Source organism: Theropithecus gelada, chromosome 3 (assembly GCF_003255815.1).
Source record: "Theropithecus gelada isolate Dixy chromosome 3, Tgel_1.0, whole genome shotgun sequence".
Lineage (NCBI taxonomy): Eukaryota > Metazoa > Chordata > Mammalia > Primates > Cercopithecidae > Theropithecus > Theropithecus gelada.
The window spans coordinates 51,105,072-51,124,227 of NC_037670.1; the positions used below are offsets into that span (position 1 = coordinate 51,105,072).

At 59.7% G+C, this 19,156-nt stretch overlaps 1 protein-coding gene across 6 annotated transcripts in view; it reads right to left on the reverse strand.

Moving 5' to 3' along the window:
* Positions 1-19,156, reverse strand: part of MAD1L1 (mitotic arrest deficient 1 like 1) — a 414,534-nt gene that overhangs the window by 76,015 nt on the left and 319,363 nt on the right. For all 6 annotated transcript variants that reach the window (XM_025378819.1, XM_025378817.1, XM_025378816.1 and 3 more), the window contains one exon: positions 6,837-7,027. In XM_025378819.1, the coding sequence (XP_025234604.1) occupies positions 6,837-7,027 (191 nt within the window). The remainder of the gene's footprint in view (positions 1-6,836; positions 7,028-19,156) is intronic.

Below are 19,156 nucleotides of genomic sequence, written 5' to 3' on the forward strand. Positions count from 1 at the left end.
ATGCAACGGCACTCCAGCCTGGTGACAGAGCATGCTAGCCTCCATCTCTACATACATACATACATACATACATACATACAATTTAAAAGTTTGTAAACTCAAAAAGTTACAGCAAACTTTATTATTATTATTATTATTAGAGATGGGATCTCACTGTCACCCAGGCTAGAGTGCGGTGGTGCGATCATAGTTCACCGCAGCCTCTAACTCCTGGGGCTCAAGCAATTCCCCGCCTCAGCCTCTGAAGTAGCTAGGACTATCGGCAGGCGCCACCATGCCTGGCTAAGTTTTAAATATTTTGTAGACATGGGGTCTTGCTATGTTGCCAAGGCTGGTCTTGAACTCCTGGGCTCAAGAGATCCCCGCACTTCAGCCTCCCCAAATGCTAGGATTACAGGCATGGGCCACTGTGCCCAGCCATTCATTTATCATTGAAGAAAGAAAAACATTTTAAGAACTGAGTGTAGCCTAAGTGGTACAGCGTTTATAAAGTCTCCAGTTGTGCACAGTAATGTCCGAGGCCTTCATACTCACTCACCACCATTCACCGGCTCGCCCAGAGCACCTGCCAGCCCTGTGAGCTCCGTTCACAGTGAGCACCCGATGCAGGTGCACCACCTTCCACCCTTCATACGTCATGTCTACAGCACCTTTTCCATATTTAGACACGTGTAGACACGCAGATGCTTAGCACTGTGCCACGGCGGCCTACTGCATTCAGCACGGTCGTGAGCTGCACACTTTTGCAGCTTGGCAGCAGCACGCTAGGCCGTACAGCCCAGGGGTACGAGAGGACGTGCGGCCCAGGGGTGCAGGAGGCTGCACAGCCCAGGCTTGTGTAAGTCACTCTAGGAAGTTCCCGCAGAGACAACACTGCCCAACAGCACATTCCTCAGCGTGCGTCCCTGTCATCCAGCAAAGTGAAACTGTATTAGACTTACACGTACACACACAGGTGAGTGCTGAGTATCCCCTACTGGAAATGCTTGGGACCAAGTGTCTGGGACCCCCGGGTTTTCCGGCTGTTAGAATATCTATATTACGTGCCTACTGGCTGAGTAAGCATCTCATGCAAATATTCATCCCTAATCTGAAAATCTGGTATCGGAAACGCTCCATTAAGCATTTCCTTTGAGCGACAGATCCACAATCAAAAAGCTGTGGATTTTGGAACATTTCCAATTTCAGGTTTTCGAAGCGGGGAGGCTGGACCTGTGTACCTTTCCCCCTCATCCATACAACATACCCAGCAGGTCGACATCGCCACAGACCTGCTGTGCTCAACAGTGAAGTCACACACGGTGGTGGTGCTGGGTTTGCACAGTTCTGCAATCTGTGCCATCCACGCCTCTGGCCCTGACGCCCACCCTGCAGGCCTCTGAGCCGGGGAAGGCCCCAGGCAGCAAGGAACGAGGAGCCTGCTGGAACCAGTGTGTCTCCTGGACCCCAGAAGTTCACGGTTTTGCCCCAAACTGCATTTGCTCTGTGCCCCTGGCCTGGTCAATCCACTTCTTACCATCAATTTTCTCACTCTCGTAACAGGAGGCTTCCTTCCCTGGGTCTTGAGAAGAGGGGAAAAGGGAGGTGAGGAGAATTCCATGAGAACCACTGGGAGGAGTGCAGCCAGGATGGAGGGACCAGGAGCTGAGCCTCCCTCCCTCCAGGCCCAGGCAGGGTATGGCCTTCCCAGAACGTTCTAGGGACTCTGGAATCTCTGTCTCCTCTCAGGAGGGAGAGGAGCAGAGGCAGCAGGTTCCCGCTGGTAAGAGCTGGAGCTGAGATTTGCCTGCCTTTCCCCAAAACGGCAGCCCAGGCAGGCAGCTCCCTCCACCCACGTGGCAACAAGAGGCTTGGTCCTGGCTGAGACGGGAAGCCCTATTCTCCTCGGCGAAGTGGCGGGGGACGGTGTGGCAAACCCTCAATTATCCCAGCACACATCTGTGGAACCCGCTCGACTGGAAACAGGCTTGGCTATTTCTAACTCCGTCTGCAGCCCCCTTTCTGCCTGAAGAATCATTTGGGGGAAAATCAGATAAAATGAATGACGTGGCCAGGAGGCTGGGGTTTGGCAAGATCTCTCAGGAACATAGGAGCCACGTATGCCCGCCCCCAGGTGGGGTAGGGTGGGGCAGGGGGGCCTATCTCCCTGCTCTCCCTGCCCTCCCACACTGGCCTCTGCCCTCCGTGGCCCTATCTCAGGAGGGCAGCTCGGGGCAGACCATCCTGGGCAGCTCGGGGCAGACCCTTCTGGGTGCACCTCGTGATGCTCAGTGCCCTGGGGGTGCCTTTCTGAAGCCAGGAGGCCAGGGTCAGGGCCCCCAGGGAGCATCTAGAGCACGTTCCTCATGAGACGGGGAAACTGAGTCTCACGGGAGCACAGTGGCCTCGCCAAGGCTGCACACCAGGATCAGGAGCTGGCCAGGACAAGGTGACTCCAGAGTGTCTCTTCTCTCTCCTCTGGACAGTGGAGACCGGGGCTACCCCTGCATGGCCCCGATAAGTCAGTGACCATCTGCAGGCAGAGGTGCCCACATGAGCCCTGGCCCTACAGGTTGGCTGCTGTCTGTTCGCTGTTTATCTCTTCCCTTTTTCCCCCCTGAAACCTGTTTTTCTGTCTATCTGGCAGAGCCCTAGAGCGCCCTCTCCATAAGCCAGGCCCTGAGCTGGGGGAGTGGGGCAGCCGTGAACAGCACGAGTGCCTCTCCTGTCACCAAGCTTGGTGTCCTGGGTACAAAGGAGGCAGGAATGACAGGTGGATGGGGCAGGACCGATGCTGGTCTCGTGGTCAGAGCTCCTGCCAGAGGACTCGGCAGCTCTTGGCACCCAAGGGGGAGGATTTCTCAGGAGGCCGACGGCCTCACCCAGTGAAGGGCAGCTCGGAGGACTTCGGAAGTAGGCTCACAGGGAGTCTTTGAAAGCTCGAGCGTTGCAGGTCGTCCAGAGGGTCTGCACGGACCAGGACGCCGAGCGAGGGCCAGCAGAGCTATCCTGTGGCTCTGGGGATGGCAGGCAGGGTTGCAGGATCACAGCTCTGTGAGAAGCACGGGTGCACCGTGGGCTGGAGCTGAACCAGCCAACAGGGATCCCGGTGCAACATGACTGCTCTACAGGTGACACTTATGAGACTTGCCTCCTACAGCCTCTGAAGTGAGCCGCAGTTACTTCCATTCAACAGGTGAGGAGACTGAGACTCGGGGAGGTGAGGCTGTGTGCCCAGTGTCAGCCCTTATGAACATGCTCTAGAGGCCCAGATCCTTCCAGCAGGAGATCCCTCCACATCAATCAGATGGGGCGCAGGAAGGTCTGGGAGGCCCCAGCTCTCCAAAGAGGGGAGGGGGTGAGTGGGGTGCTGGGCACAGCTGCCAGCAGGGCACGTGGGCTGGGCAGGACAGAGTCTGGAGTGGGAGGAGGAGTGGAGAGGGAGGAGGAAGAACAGGAGGAGAGGGTGGGGGTTGGGTGAGGCCAGGGGAAAGAGGCTATGAAAGGAAGCCTGGGAGAGAAATGGAGCAAGAAGCATCTTTAAAAACCAGGCACCCAGCAGTGGGGGAAAAACACAGGAGGGGCATGCTTAGGTCCCCCGGGGACCCTCAAGGGACAAGTAACCCAACAGAATAAAACTTCTGGCAGAGTTGCCTGTCAGGAAAAGCACAAGGTGGCAGATGTTCTAAGAGGGGAGCCAGCAGAAGAAGGGGTCCCATGTCTGAGGAACCCAGGAGGGCTTCCTGGAGAAGGCATCTACAAGCGAGCTGGGCCCAGGTGAAGAGGACGGAGCCGGTGGGCCTTGGTGCTGGGGTTCCAGGGAGAAACGCAGGCACAAGTTGGCAGCTTCTGCCTGTGGGGACTTCACTGCTCAGAAATGAAAATGATGGACCAAGGTGGGGTCTCGGCAACCATGACGGTGTGCCAGGAACATGGCCCCACTTACTCCTGCGGGTGAGACATAACTGTGCCTGCTTTACAGACGAGGCAGAGGCCCAGCCGGCACCCCGCTGGCAACAGCTGTGCTTGGGCACCAGCCCACACGCTCACCTCAGTCAGCCCCCTGCCTGGGTTGCCCAGAGATCCCCCTGCCAGGCCCACCCCAGAGCTCTCAGCCCTGCCTGCAAATACTAACTTGTAAAGCCCTTCCATCCTTTTCTTAATCTCCCCGATCTTGTGAGCTTCAAGCATGAAAACACAGTGCATGTCATACACGGGGAAAGTGGGTCAGCTGAAAGCAACCTCATTCCCTGACACTGTCCACCCATGCGAGCCCCCGGGACAGGGCCCAGAGCAGGCATGGTGGGCAGCCAGGAGGGTGGGGAGCAGGGCCACTGTGGGCACCAGGCCTTGCTGGTGGAGTGCTGGGCCAGTGGCCCGTCTGTCCTTCCGGAGGCGGCTGCCTCAGCTCCGTGCCTCCTGACCCAGCACAGCCAGCCCTCACAGGGCCTGCAAAGACATATTCACACAGGCCTTGGGCCAGGACAGGCTGTGGTCCAGAAAGTCAGGTCAGGCCAGGCCTGCCACTGGAAAGAAGGGACAGCAAGGGCTGTAGGATGGGCAGTGAGGGGGTGGCCTGGGAGGGCGCCAAGGCTCCAGATCACAAGGGTCTAGGAAGGGACGCGGGACACCTGGCAAGAGCTGCAGGGGCCAGGCCAGATCCCTGAAGGAGCCACGGCTCCTCAGGGCAAGCCAGGCCTCCTGTACGCTGTGTGTCCTTCAGGCCTGGAGCGAGCTGGCCAGCTCCTGGGCTCTCTGCTGCCTGCCTGCCTCCTCCCGGGGCCCCCTTCCTGCCTCTCCCTGACCTCAGGAGCCTTGGGGGCTAAGAGGGCTCCAAGGCAGGGAGGAGGGCAGGGGTTCCCGTACAGGCCACGGGGGCTGAAGGTCCCGCCCAGGCTGTGGGGGCTAAAGGTCTGGCCACTGGCAAGCTGAGGCCGGCCCAAGCCTTCTGCTCTCAACATCCTGCCATGGCCGGGGTCCGGGGGGCGGGATGAGGGCCGAGGGAGCTGAGATGCTGGCTCGAGCAGGGAGAGCGGCAGGGCCCGTGCTCGAGGGTATGACGGGGATGGACCTGGTGTCCAGCAAACCTGAGGACACCAGGCAGGGGTGTGCTTCAGAAGCCCACACGGGGCTGACAGGGGCCAAGGAACTACTTGCTAATGGGGTTTTTTAAAAGTAACACAGGAGCACACACAATGGAACCCCAGGATCCTGAGTTCCCAGGTGTAAATGAACATGCCTACATACGTGCCTATGTATAGAACACCAAAAGGAAACAGCAAAGCGGGACGGCGGCTGCCTTTCGCGGGAGGATGACGACTGGCTTGCGTCCCTCTTTGGAATTTTCGACACTCTAAATAGAAAACATTGTGGAGGGCGCCCCAAGGTTCCACTGGAGTTGGTCCTCCTAAGATCATTGCTTCAACTACAGCACATGCTGGGATCCGGGGAAATGCCGCCTCTTAATTTGTAAATGTTGATGTAACAAGTGATGTGTTAAGTGATGACGGTTCGTGATACGCCTTTATTAATACTAATCGTTTTCAAAACCCATGGAATTTCTATAATGCATTAAACACCTCTGTGAATTATTCAAAGTATACAGAATTATACAAAAGCGAAGAAGTACATTTCTGATAGCTTATTTAAAGACTTGGTGTGTTTTTATTATTCAAAGGTTTGAGACTTTCACGTGTGTAGAAATGGATGAATGTGATCTGAGAAGCGGGAAATCCAGAAGGAGCGCAGAGCAAGCCCGGCGCAGGGCCCCAGAGCAGCGCAGGCTGTGAAGATAGGCGGGTTGTGCAGGAGGAGGAGGAACCGCCGGGCTAAGGCTGAATCAGACAGGCAGCGGCTCGCTGCTGGGAGAGGCTGGCGGACACACGTAGGCCGCACTGGGTACAGCTTTTGTACAAATCAAAGTTGGTTTTCGGTTCTATAAAGATGCGCAGAGGCTGCAGACTGCGGGCGGTTTAGACGCCCATTCCAGACCATAGCAGTCCCAGGTGGGGCCCGTCTCCGCCTGTCCTGATCTCCCACAGCCACCGCCCCCTCCAACCTTCCTGAAGCAGCCACATGCCAAGACGGGGCCGTGAGGCCTCACCGGGGCCACAATGCCACGCCAGGCCGACGGCACCATCTTCACAAACGGGAGGTTAGCTCACTGGGGCAGTGATGAACAAGCCGTTGTCACCCTGGGTTTCCAGCTGCTGGAGGTCCACGTGGGGCCACCGCCACCCTGAGGGTCAACATGTAACACCCCGATTTCTGCTACCAGACCCTGCTCACCCAAGGACTCTTCATGTCCACAATGGTGGACCCAGTCCTGCTGCACCAGCAAACCAGAAGAGCGCCTGCTGGCTCACAGGACGAGGGTATGGATATGCGGCCGGCTCCCGGCTCTCCTTTCCTCTTCTAGTCTGTCTACCTCGCCTTGTGCTGGCCTCTGGCTGCTGTCCCGCCGCGCAGCCTGGCGGCTTAGAAGGCACCCCTGCCCCGGCCCCACATGGACTTCAGTCCTCCCCAGGCGCTGCTGCCGCTGGACACACTGACACCCGCCTGCGGCCACAGCCCTTATGGAACAAAGCCCAAGTTGCGACAGACAGAGACCGAGAAAGTCGGGGGAGCGGCCCAGGGCCTTCCACACCCAGAGGGTCCAGGGCTGCAAAGCCACATAGGGTTGGCCCAAGGCTGAGAAGCCTCAGGGGGTGAAGCCTCAGGACAGCCCAGTGCACCTCCTTCCCGCCTGGCCCTCCACACCATCCCCTTCACAGAGCTGCTCCTTTGCCGAGGGCTACAGTCAGATCTCCCCGTGGGAGGAGACAGCCAGCCAGAGAACAGTCGCACACAGGACCCACCTTGAAGATGAGGCAGTCGCCCGGGTGCTCGGCGTACAGCGAAGTCAGCCGGTACTGGTTCTCTGTGGTGATGTCGATCTGGTAGCCGGTGAGCGTGTAGCAGGCCTTGCGGAACTCCTGGATCTTGGTCTGGAAAACCTCCTTGAGCCGCTGGTTCTTCAGCTCGGCGCTCTCCACCTGCTTCTTCAGCTCTGTGGAAGGGAGGGAAGGAGACAGTGAGTGCAGCACCCGGCCGGAGGGGTGGGGAACCAGGAGTGGCCAGGGCAGGGAGGAGGCTGAGTACAGGCGGGAGTGGCGGCTGCTCAGGGACACAGGAGGCCCCCGTGTCACACCAGCCAGCCTCCACTGGCACGCATGAGAGAACGAGAGTGAGGGGTGAGCTGATAAAGGCTGATCCTCTGGTGGTGGTGATGATAAAGTTACTGCATTAAGAACGGTAACTCTGAGAGCCAGACTACGAGCAGCCCAGGAGGGACCAGCCCTCAGCCGGCAGAATGACACCTGGAGCCACCCAATCACTGCCAGGAAGCCGCAGGATTAGGCATGATTCAGGGGCGCACCTGCCCCAACGCTCCAGCGACTTAGGCGAGAATCTGAAGAGTAGCTGCTGCTGAGGATGTGGGTCCCAAAGTGAAGGCCTGGGCCGCCACACCACCCAGCAATCCTGACCATCTGTTCCCAGGCTGCTGCCTGGGTCCTTTCTGGAGTTGGACACCTTCCCCGCAGGAGCCAGCACCGAGAAACAGGGAGGCAGGCAGGAAGCCACCTGGACATTCCGGATCCTATTGCCCCGGGGCTTTACCTGCCAGCCACCTCTGAGGCCAGGTCACTCGTGAGACGAGAGCCGGCACCCCCAGGCCCACTGTCCCCAACATGGCTCTAAGTGACCATTCAGGGTATAGTCCCGCGCCCCTGCCCCCCGCTGCCAGGGTTTACGGTTGCCTGGGGAGGAACTACTGAGCAGAGCCATCAGGAGGATAACAGCGATTATCATGAATCTCTCACCCGAAAGGCCTTCCAAGTAATTAAACCTCGATTTATCCCCACCGTTAATTATTAGGACTGGCTCCACTTAGACGCACACAGAGCCGTCCTCTAGGCCGGGTGCTTCCCAGCAGTGCTGTCTGGAGCTGGCGCTGGGGAGCCCTCCAGGGGCCTGGGACCGCTCCAGGCGGGGCCGGGAGCCTGGTGGACCCTATCCTGCAGGTCACAGGAGCTGGGCCAGCTGCCAGCCTCCCTCCACTACGACGAGGGACTGAATCACAGGACTGGTGTAGGCACCCACATCCAGGCACAGGATGGTCAGCTCCCTGGCTGGGCTGAGAAAGAGGATATTAAAGTCAACCATAGCCACAAGGTTGGAGAGAATGAGGGTTCCAACCCCAGGCAGTGCCCGGGGGAAGGCTGGTCCTGAGTTAGAGATGAGTCTGAAGGCCCCAGGATGGGGGTGGGGTCCCCCACAGCCCGCTCTGGGGGAGTGTGAGGAAAGGTACACGTGTGAGTGCCTGCTGGCCAGGTCACAGCGAGTGAGAGAGGGGCTGCTGGGGAGTTTGTGCATAGCGGCCAGAAGAGGCTCTGATGGGCCAGTTTAAGGCAGACGATGCAGTCCAGGTTGCTTCCTGGAGATGATCAGGGACAGGGGAGCCAAGTGCAAACGAGAAGCCCTCAAGTCTACAGATGAAGATGGAGAATGCGGGAGGGGCCGCGGGTCCAGCTCGGCTCTGCCTCCCCGACCTGTGACCCTGAACCTACCCCTTCACCCCATCTCCCAGGTCCTCTGTCTGCAACACGGACACAGGTAGGCAGCTGCCTTCAGAGGCGATGAGCCAGATCACGCACTGGAGGCCACTGCCGAGAATGCAGGGCCACTGGGCACCTCCGACGGCGTGAGCTCAGTCAAGCAGCCCGTTCCGTGTGCAAATGCACTCACCGCCTGGCTGTGACAGCTACGAACACGATCCAATCCCCAGTCCACACACGAGGACACTCAGGCTCACAGAGATTCGCCGCTTGGCTGCAAGAGCAAGGGCGCCGCCTGCCATGGGTTCTGGAAGGAGCAGCAGTGCAGGGCCCATGTTAGCGGCATCCGGATGTCAGGGACTGGGAGGAGACGGGGCCTGTACCACCGCGGGCCTGTAAGCAGAGGGGCCCTGGCGCCCGTCCACCTGTGGGATGGCAGCCTCGGCACTGATTCGGCCCTGGCCCCGACCTGGCCTCCTCCCTCCGTCGCGGGCAAAGACGGCCCTGGGGGGCGTTGTTATTCCACAGCCCCGCCCCTCCGGCAGGAGGCGGCCCGGGGCCCTTGATGAATCAGGCGACGAAATCTGAAGGTTAATTGGCAGCTCTAACCCCAATATTCTTCCCTGCGTCCCTCGGCTGACCCTCCCGAAGACGGGGCTGTCGGTAGCAGGAGTTCCCACATGCGGAAGGAAGAACGCAGAGACCATGTTTCAGAGGCCATATTTCACTCTAACACGGCCCATGCTGCCTTTGATAGATCTCAGACGTCCAAAGGGGAAGAATTAGATTTTGGTAATAAATGCAGCCTGACCTTGGAGGAGGAAAGAGCCCTGTTTTCCGATAGACCTCAAAGCCGCCTGTGCCGCTCACAGACCTCTGGAAGCTCCGGGGCTCCCGGCTGCATGGCCCACCCATGGCAGGTTGGCATGAGGTCCCAGGGTGAGGAAGGTGGTGTGTGGGGCCCCCTCTCAGAGGCAAGATCACCACCCATACAGCTGGGAGCAGCGGGGACCGCCGCATTCACTCCTGGGGTCACTCTCTCGCCCTCTGACAGCCAAACCCAGGGCCCTGGAGGGGAAGGGTCCGTCCTCCATGCCACACAGACCCTCGGAAGCGAGGGGGCCCTGACCCTGGTCTCCAGTTCAGGTAGGGAAGGGTCCATCCTCCAGACAAGGCTGCCTCGACGGAGTCAGTTCAGCTTGGGGCAGATCAAGCCAGCGTTCTGACCCCCCTTTATCCCTGTAGTTCAGTGGCTTACATAAACGTGAATGAATAATTCACACAATAGTTTGGATAAAATAAATAAAAGATGGGTTTTCTGTCTCGGAGATGTCATTGCTTTCTTGCCGGTTGCTCTCACGTGGTCTCCTCCAAAGTGAGCCAGGAGCCCGGGGTTCCTCTGGACGGGGTTCTGTGGACCTGGATCCTGGGCAAGCTCCTCTCAGAGACCCCAGAAGCCAGTGGCCGAGACCCCCAGGGTGAGAGGCGACAGCCCTGTGCCCGACCCTGGCCCTAGGACCACAGAGGCACCGCCCAGGCTGTTCTCAGGCCCGACCTGCGACAGCAGTGCATGGGCTGAGGCGAGGCAGTGGTGCGGCCTGCAGCGCTCCAGGCCCCCGTCCCCCGCCCAGCCCGGCCTGCTGTGTGCTCATGGCCTGCGGTGCCAGGGGTGCTCAGGGATGGAGCCCAGCTCTGCAGCCCTGCTCTCTGGGGTGGCCCCACCAAGGCTTTTAGGCCCTCCCCACTGACCTCCAGAGTCACCCCAGGCTTAGAGCCAAACCGCAAGGAGGCCCTGAGCCCAGCCCACCCACAGCCCTGGCTCCCACCTTCCCTGCCCGGGGATGTTGAACTCTGGCCACACAGAACAGGAGCACCTGCCTAGGAAGCAGCAGCTCCCCTCTGCCTGGACGCCGGCCCTCCTCGGGCCCCTCCTCCACACCCCTGGGACCCCTGCTACCTCTAGGAGGTACCTGCTACCACCCTGCAGGGACGCAGGGGCACACGCCTGGTGCTGATGGGTTCTCAAGGCCTCGATGAGGGGCAAGAGAGGAAGGAGAACAGCAGGTGTTCAAGTGGGAGTCAGAGAGGACGCGGCGGCGGCTGCCTAGGGTGCGGCCCAGTGGGGCGTCACAGGGGGCCAAAGGCATCCATGACGCTGGTGCCTGAACAGCTACCCCCTCACCACCTTAGCCCCACACCTGCCTCCTCCTGGAATCACAGGAAGCAGCTGTGAAGAGGACAGAATAAAAATACATTGTGCTCCATTACGTAAAGGCTAGCTAGTGGGGAAGAGCGGCTTTACGGCACTGAGGGCCGGGATGTCAGGATAAAGGAGCGTTTACAGCACGTATCTCAAGAGGTCCGGTTCACAGCCTGAAACACGGAGACTGCTTCTACCTTGGCAGGGCAGGGAGAGCCAGCACACAGCTGTGGCCTACAGGGATGGGGACAGAGATGCCAGGGCCCAGGCCTTTCAGAAGGAGGGAAAAGGAAAACGCAGTACTTTTCTCTACATCCTCTTCACTCCTTCCAGTGTTACGGGGCACATGCAGACGACAGCAAGCAGAGAACCTTTCCAAGGTACCAACAGATCTCAGGAGTGCAGCCCCAGGGCACTGCCTGTCCACTTCCGCCCTTCCCCGGAGCCTGAGCTATACCCACGCTGAACCAGGCTGGGCGGGCTATGTGAGCCTCAGGGTGAGGGGAACCCTGCCCCAGGCTCCAGCCTTGCTGCATGTCCTGCAGTGGGAAGGGGACCCAGCAGCCCCCTAGCTCTGTGGGCCTGCACTCTGTGACCTCCCTCTGGGACCTCTCCCGTGAGTGAGGCCGGCCTGACCCCCATCTGTGTCCTGGGATGATTTTAAGAGCAGTCTGGGGCTGGGCACGGTGACTCACACCTGGAATCCCAGCATTTGGGAGGCTGAAGCAGGTGGATTATCTGAGGTCAGGAGTTCGATACCATCCTGGCCAACACTGTGAAACCCTGTCTCTACTAAAAATACAAAAATTAGCTGGGTGTGGTGGCGCACACCTGTAATCCCAGCTACTCCGGAGGCTGAGGCAGGAGAATCACTTGAGCCTGGCAGGCAGAGGCTGCAGTGAGCTGAGATCAAGCCACTGCACTCCAGCCTGGAGTGCAAAAAAAAAAAAAAAAAAAAAAAAAAAAGGATCCTGGGCCTGGCTGTTTACCAAGCACCTGCAGGCACCCACAGGCACTGGGCAGCTCTGCTCCAAGGAGGCTGGCTCCTGCACAGCTGAGGTAGCCGGCCCACGTGGGAAGACATAACAGTGGGAAGAGACGCCAGCCCTGCTGCTTCCACAGGGTCCCTGAGCCCCAAGCATCCTCTTCCCAGGCTGGCCTTAGTTCTCTGGGCTGACACCACTCCTGCTAATCCATCCAGTCCCTGTCCAGGCAGACAGATCTCCACGCTCCCACATCAAGACTCGAGCTGGAGCAGGGCTCTCTCCTGGGGTATTCACGCCCTGCTGGGTGCCTGGCCTGGCAGTCGCGGCAGCTGCATCTGGCCCTGGCCTGACTTGGTCCCAGCCCCACCCCAGGCCCTGAGCCACGCTCCCTTCCCCAGCTGCCTCTCCTGCACCTGGCTTCTCCATTGCGCCAGCCTCTGGCTCCTGTTCTCCGCATGCTCTTTTCCTGCAGGGCGTGGATTGTGGCGCCCACAGAGCTGTTTCAGATGCCTGGGCCTCAGGCTCTTTCCCTGCGGTGCACTCTGAGCTCAGGTGGGCTGGGCCAGGCCTGTGTGTCACTATCACACCTGAGAATCTGGAACATGGAAGTGCGTGATGGGCGCATACTGAACACGCAGGTGAGTGAAGCCGCCATCCCCTACAGCCCTGAGCTCCCGTCCCTGAGCAAGCTTCACCGTCAGCTTAACCACAAGCAAGCACATATACAGCGGACAGGATACATACACCCACCGCTGAACGTCCGTTTATCCCCGAACACGTGTGCGTCTGTCCCTGAACACCCGTGTTCATCTCTGAACATACAGCCTTCCCATGGCCTCAGAAGAAACGCCCTTAAAATCAAGGCAGGCCCAAGAGAGGCCGTGCCACAGCTCCGCCCGCAAGCCTCCACTTCCATCCCCGCTGTGGCTGACAGGGTCACTGTGAGAGCTGGCAGCCTCCAGGGCTTCAGCCTGTGAGGGGACGGTGAGGGTACCTATGGCCTCAGAGGAGCTCCCAGCTGCTCAGCCCTTGCCATGCCCCCATCCCCACTATCTCCCCACCGCCACCACCTTGCCCCTGTCCCACGGTCCCCCAGCTCCTGTCCCTGACCTGGACAGGTGCCCCAGTGAGGAGCTGGCCTGGGTCTGGGCCCTGCACAGCTGCCACCGAGGACCCCAAGTCCCAGACTCCACAGTAACGCTTGGTTTAGGAAGCGGAAGCAGCTTTTGAAATTTTCCTTTGGGGACTCAGGGCAGAGACATTTTTCTTCCTAAATAGTGAATAAAATACAGTTAACCAATGTTGGGATTTTCAGGCTTTAAACAACCCACAAAAAGGGACTAATATTTCACCATTAAACAAAACAGCCCCCGAGGCCCAGGCCAAGCCAGGAGGATAACTCTACTTGGTGCAGGCCCGGCCCTACTGCTGACGCCGCCACGTGGCCAGGAGGAAGGAGTGATTCGAGGCTCCACACGCTGCCTGTGTGTTCACAGACAAGTCACCTCACCTCTCTAAGCCCCCTTTCTTCCCTGGGTGTGGTGGGAGCGGGGCTAACGTCACCTGCCCCCGGGTCAGTAAGACAGTGGAGGCGAAAACCCTCTCGGCAGTAACATGTTTCTCATAAAACACAACCCTGTGCCGTCAACAACCCCTCGGCCGTCTACGGACATCACAGGTGCTCGGTGCGGGATCTGAGCGGTGGGCCTGAGTCCAGGTGTGGAGTGAAGGGACAGTGTGGCCTGGGCCGCAAGGACGCCCAGAAGGTCACCCGAGTGTGGTCTGGACTGACCCTGGAGAGACAGGGCGACCACCCCGACACCCCCAGGGTATGGCACAGAGTCTCCAGGAGGAGGCGGCCTGTGGCCCCAGAGCTCAGGAGTAAGTCTGGTCAGGGCCACCCTGCAAGGGTGAGATGAAGGCTCTCGGCGGACACGGGTGGCCAGGCAGGACGTTTGCCCATATACGGTCCCAACGATGTAGCCTGGCACAGCCTGGGCACAGCACCTTTCCCAGCTCAAAGGTTGGGATTCCAGCATGACAGGCCCAGCAAGTCTGTCCCGGCTGCTGCAGCCGGAGCTGTGGGCTACCTGGCTTGGGGTTGCAGCAGCCCCCCAACTCTCACAACCACACCCTTCAGCAGGTCCCTGATGGCGTGAGACAGGGAACATCGTCTGGAACACCGCACAGCTGAAGACACCTCCACCTCAGCTTCAGGGCTGATGGGTAATTTGGCCTGATGCAGAATTCCAGGCTGTGTACACCCCGCCTTGAGTTGTGTGTGTTTGTCTTTTTGAGACAGGGTTTCACTCTGTCGCCCAGGCTGGAATGCAGTGGCACGGCTGTAGCTCTCTGTAGCCTCGACCTCCTGGGCTCAAGCGATCCTCCCACCCTAGCCTCCCAAGTAGTTGGGACCACAGGAGCACGCCACCACGTTGGGCTAATATATATATATATCTTTAGGGTCTTTCTATGTTGCCCAGGCTGGTGTTGACCTGTGGGCCTCAAGTGTTCCTCCTGCCTTGGCCTCCCACCGTGTTGGGATGACAGGTGTGAGCCCCACAATGGGCCTCTCCTGCAGTGCTGAAGGCATCGCCCTCCGGTCCCAAGTGCTCAGCGCTGCTGTGGAGAAGCCTGAGGCTGTTCTGACTTCTGGTCTTTTACAAGTGACTGGTTCTCACTCCCTGGAAGTGGTGGAGCTGTGTCTCTGTTCTCAACGTTATGAAACTCCCCCAGCACGCGTTTCTCTCATGACCCCCCGACACAGCCTGGCTCCCCCAAGTGTCTATTTCCCGTCTCTCTCATTAGACATCTCCCTGGCGGCGGCTGGGTGCCTGGCAGGAGCAGCAGCCCCAGGGGGTCCTGCCGGACTGCTTCTTTTGGAGGCTGCCAGCATTGGCATCTCCGTATCTTCTCTCTGGGACAGACGGGTCTGACGGGTCAGAGATGACTCGCAGACGCTCGGTGCCACTGGGAACACAAGGCAGGAGGGAACGTGCCTGGACTGGGAGCAGCAGGACCAGCCTCTGAAGGTGCCTGGCACTGGGGTGGTTTACTAGTGGGTGACGCATGGGCCTCCACATTAGGCCCAGGCCTGACCTTGACGAGAGACGACCAAGGATCCCCTGCACACTGTGGACACAGGAAGCCAGTCGAGGTCCAGGGCTGGGTGAGCCGCCCGAGTGTCCCTGCAGCGAGCACTCTGGGCCCTGGCAGGCACTGGCAGCCCCGGTCCTGCCCAGGCCCAATGCTGAGCCATGCTTCCTGGGACTGAATCATTCATGTCTTGCAAACTTCTAAACTATTTCAGTTTTACATTTTTAAATATTTAATAATTAGACATCAAATATTGATGCAATTTTATTAGCAGCCATGGGCACGGGGCGCTGCTGTGGTTATGGCTGTGGGATTTGTATCCGGGTCCTGGCTGGCTCTGCAAGAGACTGTAGGAGGTGGGGACGCACCTACGGACTGGCCGGGGCCCCAGGACGTCACACCGTGAGAACCATACCCCAGCATGGCCCGTAGCACACCACTCGGCTCATCTCAGGGACTGCCTGCCAGCCCCAAATCCAAATTCCCGGAGACCAGCCTGAGTGGCTGGCTGACACCACGGCTCCCAGGAACTAGCTTTGGCAATAGGAGGAAGGGACGCCACCTCCTGCCAGCCAGGGCCTGCTGCTGCCCCAAGAAGATGGTCGCTTCAACTCTGCTGGTGCCAGAGGGCCCTTGAGATGCAGCCTCCATGACGAGCCATGAGTTCTCCTGCTGGGCAGAAACTGCACACTCTGCACCAGCGAGGAGACAGTCGCCCTGGAACTCCACATGGAGGAGCCGCTCGCAGGCCCGCCGCCTGGCAGGCGCTGCCTGGGTGAGCTGTGCAGCTTTCAAACAGGGCACCTCTGTGTGATTAACGACTCACTCCAGCAAGCAGCTTGTCACCTGGCACAAAATGATGTGAAAAGACACCAGCAATTACAGCCCACCAGATTACAGGGTGGGAGAGTCCCGGGGTGACGGGCGGGCACGGATATCATATTTGGAGAAGACTCCTCCCCCACCACTGAGAACAGAGCAGCTGAACCCCAAGGGACAGCCCCCCCGGCACCAGGCTCCACAGCCCCCATGGGGTCCTTTGGCAGCAGAGGCCCAGCAGAACCTTAGCAGGAGGGACATTGGCACCGGTGTCAGTGATCCTCCAGACACCCTGCATATGTGGGAGGATGTGGCACCTGCTGGATAGACATGGAGATGCCTGCAGGAGGCCAGGATCCAGCTCCACAGCCTCTGGCCAGCAGCAGATAAACCACCCTGGCACCAGGACTATAGGGAGGGCTGGTCACTGCAGCCGTCCGACATGTCAGCACAGGGCCACCTCTGCGGCACCAGCACTGTTGAGGGAGGGGATCCCTCAAGCACCCGCCAGGCACCAGGCCGTGGGGCCAAAGCTGGAGCCCACGCTGAGCACCGCCCTGTGGGCTGAGCAACTGCCTCCATCAGTCATTTAGGTTTCAGTTCAGAAATGCCTCCCTGGGCCACCCCCACTGGGGATCCTCTGGGCACCCCACATTTGCTTTCTCCCTAGAGCTCACGAGTATCTGAGTTCATCATCACTTCCAGATGAGGCCCCTCTTGGGCGTCCCGACCCTCCCCAGTCCGGCGCCACCTCCAGATGAGGCCCCTCTGGGGCGTCCCGACCGTCCCCAGTCTGGCGTCAGCCTCCCCTCCACTGCCCGCAGAATCCAGACAGCCTGCATTGCAGCCCCGGCGGCACTGCTGTGTCCTCAACCAGCTGCTTCCCTCTCAGCCTCAGCTTTGTCCTGGGGGAGAGGCCACTGGGGACTGCTCTCCCTCCCACCATAGCAGCTGTCAATCATGAAACCCTCATGGTGTCAGCTGAGGGCTCCCCCTCCCCTCCACCCCTAGAGCCAGAGCACCCTGCGAGGTCCTGGGTTGCTGACCCCACACCAACCCCCGGGACGCCAGGGCCATCTCCAGGACCGGGGAGAGCAAGGGGCCTGGCTGCCTCTGCAGCTCCTAGATGAGGCCCCTCTGGGGCGTCCTGACTTCCCAGTCCGGCGCCACCTCCAGATGAGGCCCCTCTGGGGCGTCCCGACCCTCCCTAGTCCGGCGTCACCTCCAGATGAGGCCCCTCTGGGGCGTCCCGACCCTCCCCAGTCCGGCGTCACCTCCAGATGAGGCTCCTCTGGGGCGTCCCGACCCTCCCCAGTCCGGCTTCACCTCCAGATGAGGCTCCTCTGGGGCGTCCCGACCCTCCCCAGTCCGGCGTCACCTCCAGATGAGGCCCCTCTGGGGCATCCTGTCCCTCTCCCCTGGACTGGGTCTGCACCTCTGGTGCACGCACATGCCTTTCCAGCTGAGGCCACCTGGGCAGGGCCACCTCTCTCACTGTGTGAGCTGCCTGAAGGCAGGGGCTGGGCCTCAGCCATTCAACCTGGCCCTCTGTGCAGCTGCAGGGCAGAAGTGGTGGGAAAGGGCTGGGCTCCACATCCCCTCGGACACTTGGTGGAGGTCTGGGGGGCTGACGGGAACCATGGCCAAACCCGGAAGTCTGCAGGAGCACAGGGAGCTGTCGGAATAGTTTCCTCCTGACCCGAAACCCTAAAGTGGGGAAAACTGGGGTGGCAGGGGTCCAGATGGTGGCAGAGGCCCTGCGTGTGGGTACAGACCCCAGAACCAGCCAGCTCTGCGTGTGTTAGCAGTGGAAACCGCGCGGTCAGCCCCGTTGACTGGATGAAAGATGGCCATCTGAGAGACGGACAGCAAATGGGGCATGTCTTGGCTCAAAAGGAAAACTTAATCTCTCCTTTTCGGGAACATGAGCTGAGAAGCTCTGGTAAAAGGAAGCGGTTGGGGTCAGATGTGACTCCTCCTGTTAGGGTGAGGTGAGGCAGGTGCAGGCACCAGGAGAGATGAGAACCAGTGGCCACTGTAGAGGTCCCAGGCCCTGTGCGGAGATGCCAGCCCAAGGAGGGCAAGGGGTGCCCATCCTGTCATGGCTCCTCCTGGCACAGGCAGGGCTGCAGTCCCTGCAGCCGATACAGCAGAGCCACCGAAACCCTGTGCTTCCTGTCCTGCACCAGTGGGGGAACGGTCTTCAGAGCACTTCCCTCTCATCCCACTGGCTCCAGGCAGACCCAGCCTCACAGGCTCACAGCCAGGGCCCCTGTGCAGGCAGGGAGCCCATCGCGCACACACCTCCCAGAGCCAGAAACACTCCAGAGGGAGCAGTGCACCACAGCGACATCACAGCTGAGCCAAGATGTGACCACAGAACACGGCCACCTCATCTGTTTCTGGAAGCTTCCTTCCAGGAACTTGCCCAGCAGCAGGTCCGTGGAGAGAGGCCTGGGGTGGCAGTGGCGAGGTCCTGGGAGATGTGGGGGTGGGGGCTGCATGGGCTCTGGCCGCTTTGCATGCCGCATGCATTATTAATTTCCCACAGAGGCTTGCAGAACCTCAGGTCCCAGGCAGGTGAGCCCTCTTTGAGAAGAGGGAAGCCTTTCCAGAGCTCATCTTTTATTGACTGGGTCATTTTCGAGTCAATCTGTCTGCTTTCGGCAAGACGAGAATTTTAAATCTCCTGTCTCTCTTCCTCTTTTTGAGATGTGGCAGTCTATGAAAACCTGCTAATGTAGGCAGCAAGGCCTCGGATTCTGGATGTAATGAGCTCTTCAGATGGCAGGAGACTCGGGCAGGGGACACAAACTGGTCTGGTAATCGGAGTAGCCAGAGAGACGGCTCTGGAAGGAGCGGGGCGAGGAGCAGGGTTCTAGGTGGGGTGGCACAGGGAGGACCCGAATGCTGAGGAGCACTCCACTCGGAGGAGGGGCCTGGGGTGGTGTGGGGTGGGGGGCCCATCAGGGCAGACTCTGCGTGAGGAGTAATCCGCGGGTGCACGCCCGGCCTGGAGAAGCGAGCGAAGGGAGCGGGAACTGTCGGGGGAGGCTCTCTGAGGCCAAAGGCTTTACCTTCTAGGAGCTGCTGCAGCAGCCAGGTCCCTTGCTCTCCCCAGTCCTGGAGATGGCTCTGGCGTCCCGGGGGTTGGTGTGGGGTCAGCAACCCAGGACCTCGCAGGGCGCTCTGGCTCTAGGGGTGGAGGGGAAGGGGAGCCCTCGGCTGACACCATGAGGGTTTCATGATTGACAGCGCTATGGTGGGAGGGAGAGCAGTCCCCAGTGGCCTCTCCCCCAGGACAAAGCTGAGGCTGAGAGGGAAGCAGCTGGTTGAGGACACAGCGGAGCCGCCGGGGCTGCAATGCAGGCTGTCTGGATTCTGCGGGCAGTGGAGGGGAGGCTCCCTGGATGCCTCTGCCATACAGACTTCACCCTGATGGGAAGAACTCTGCAGGAAATGCCACAGACTCAGTCACG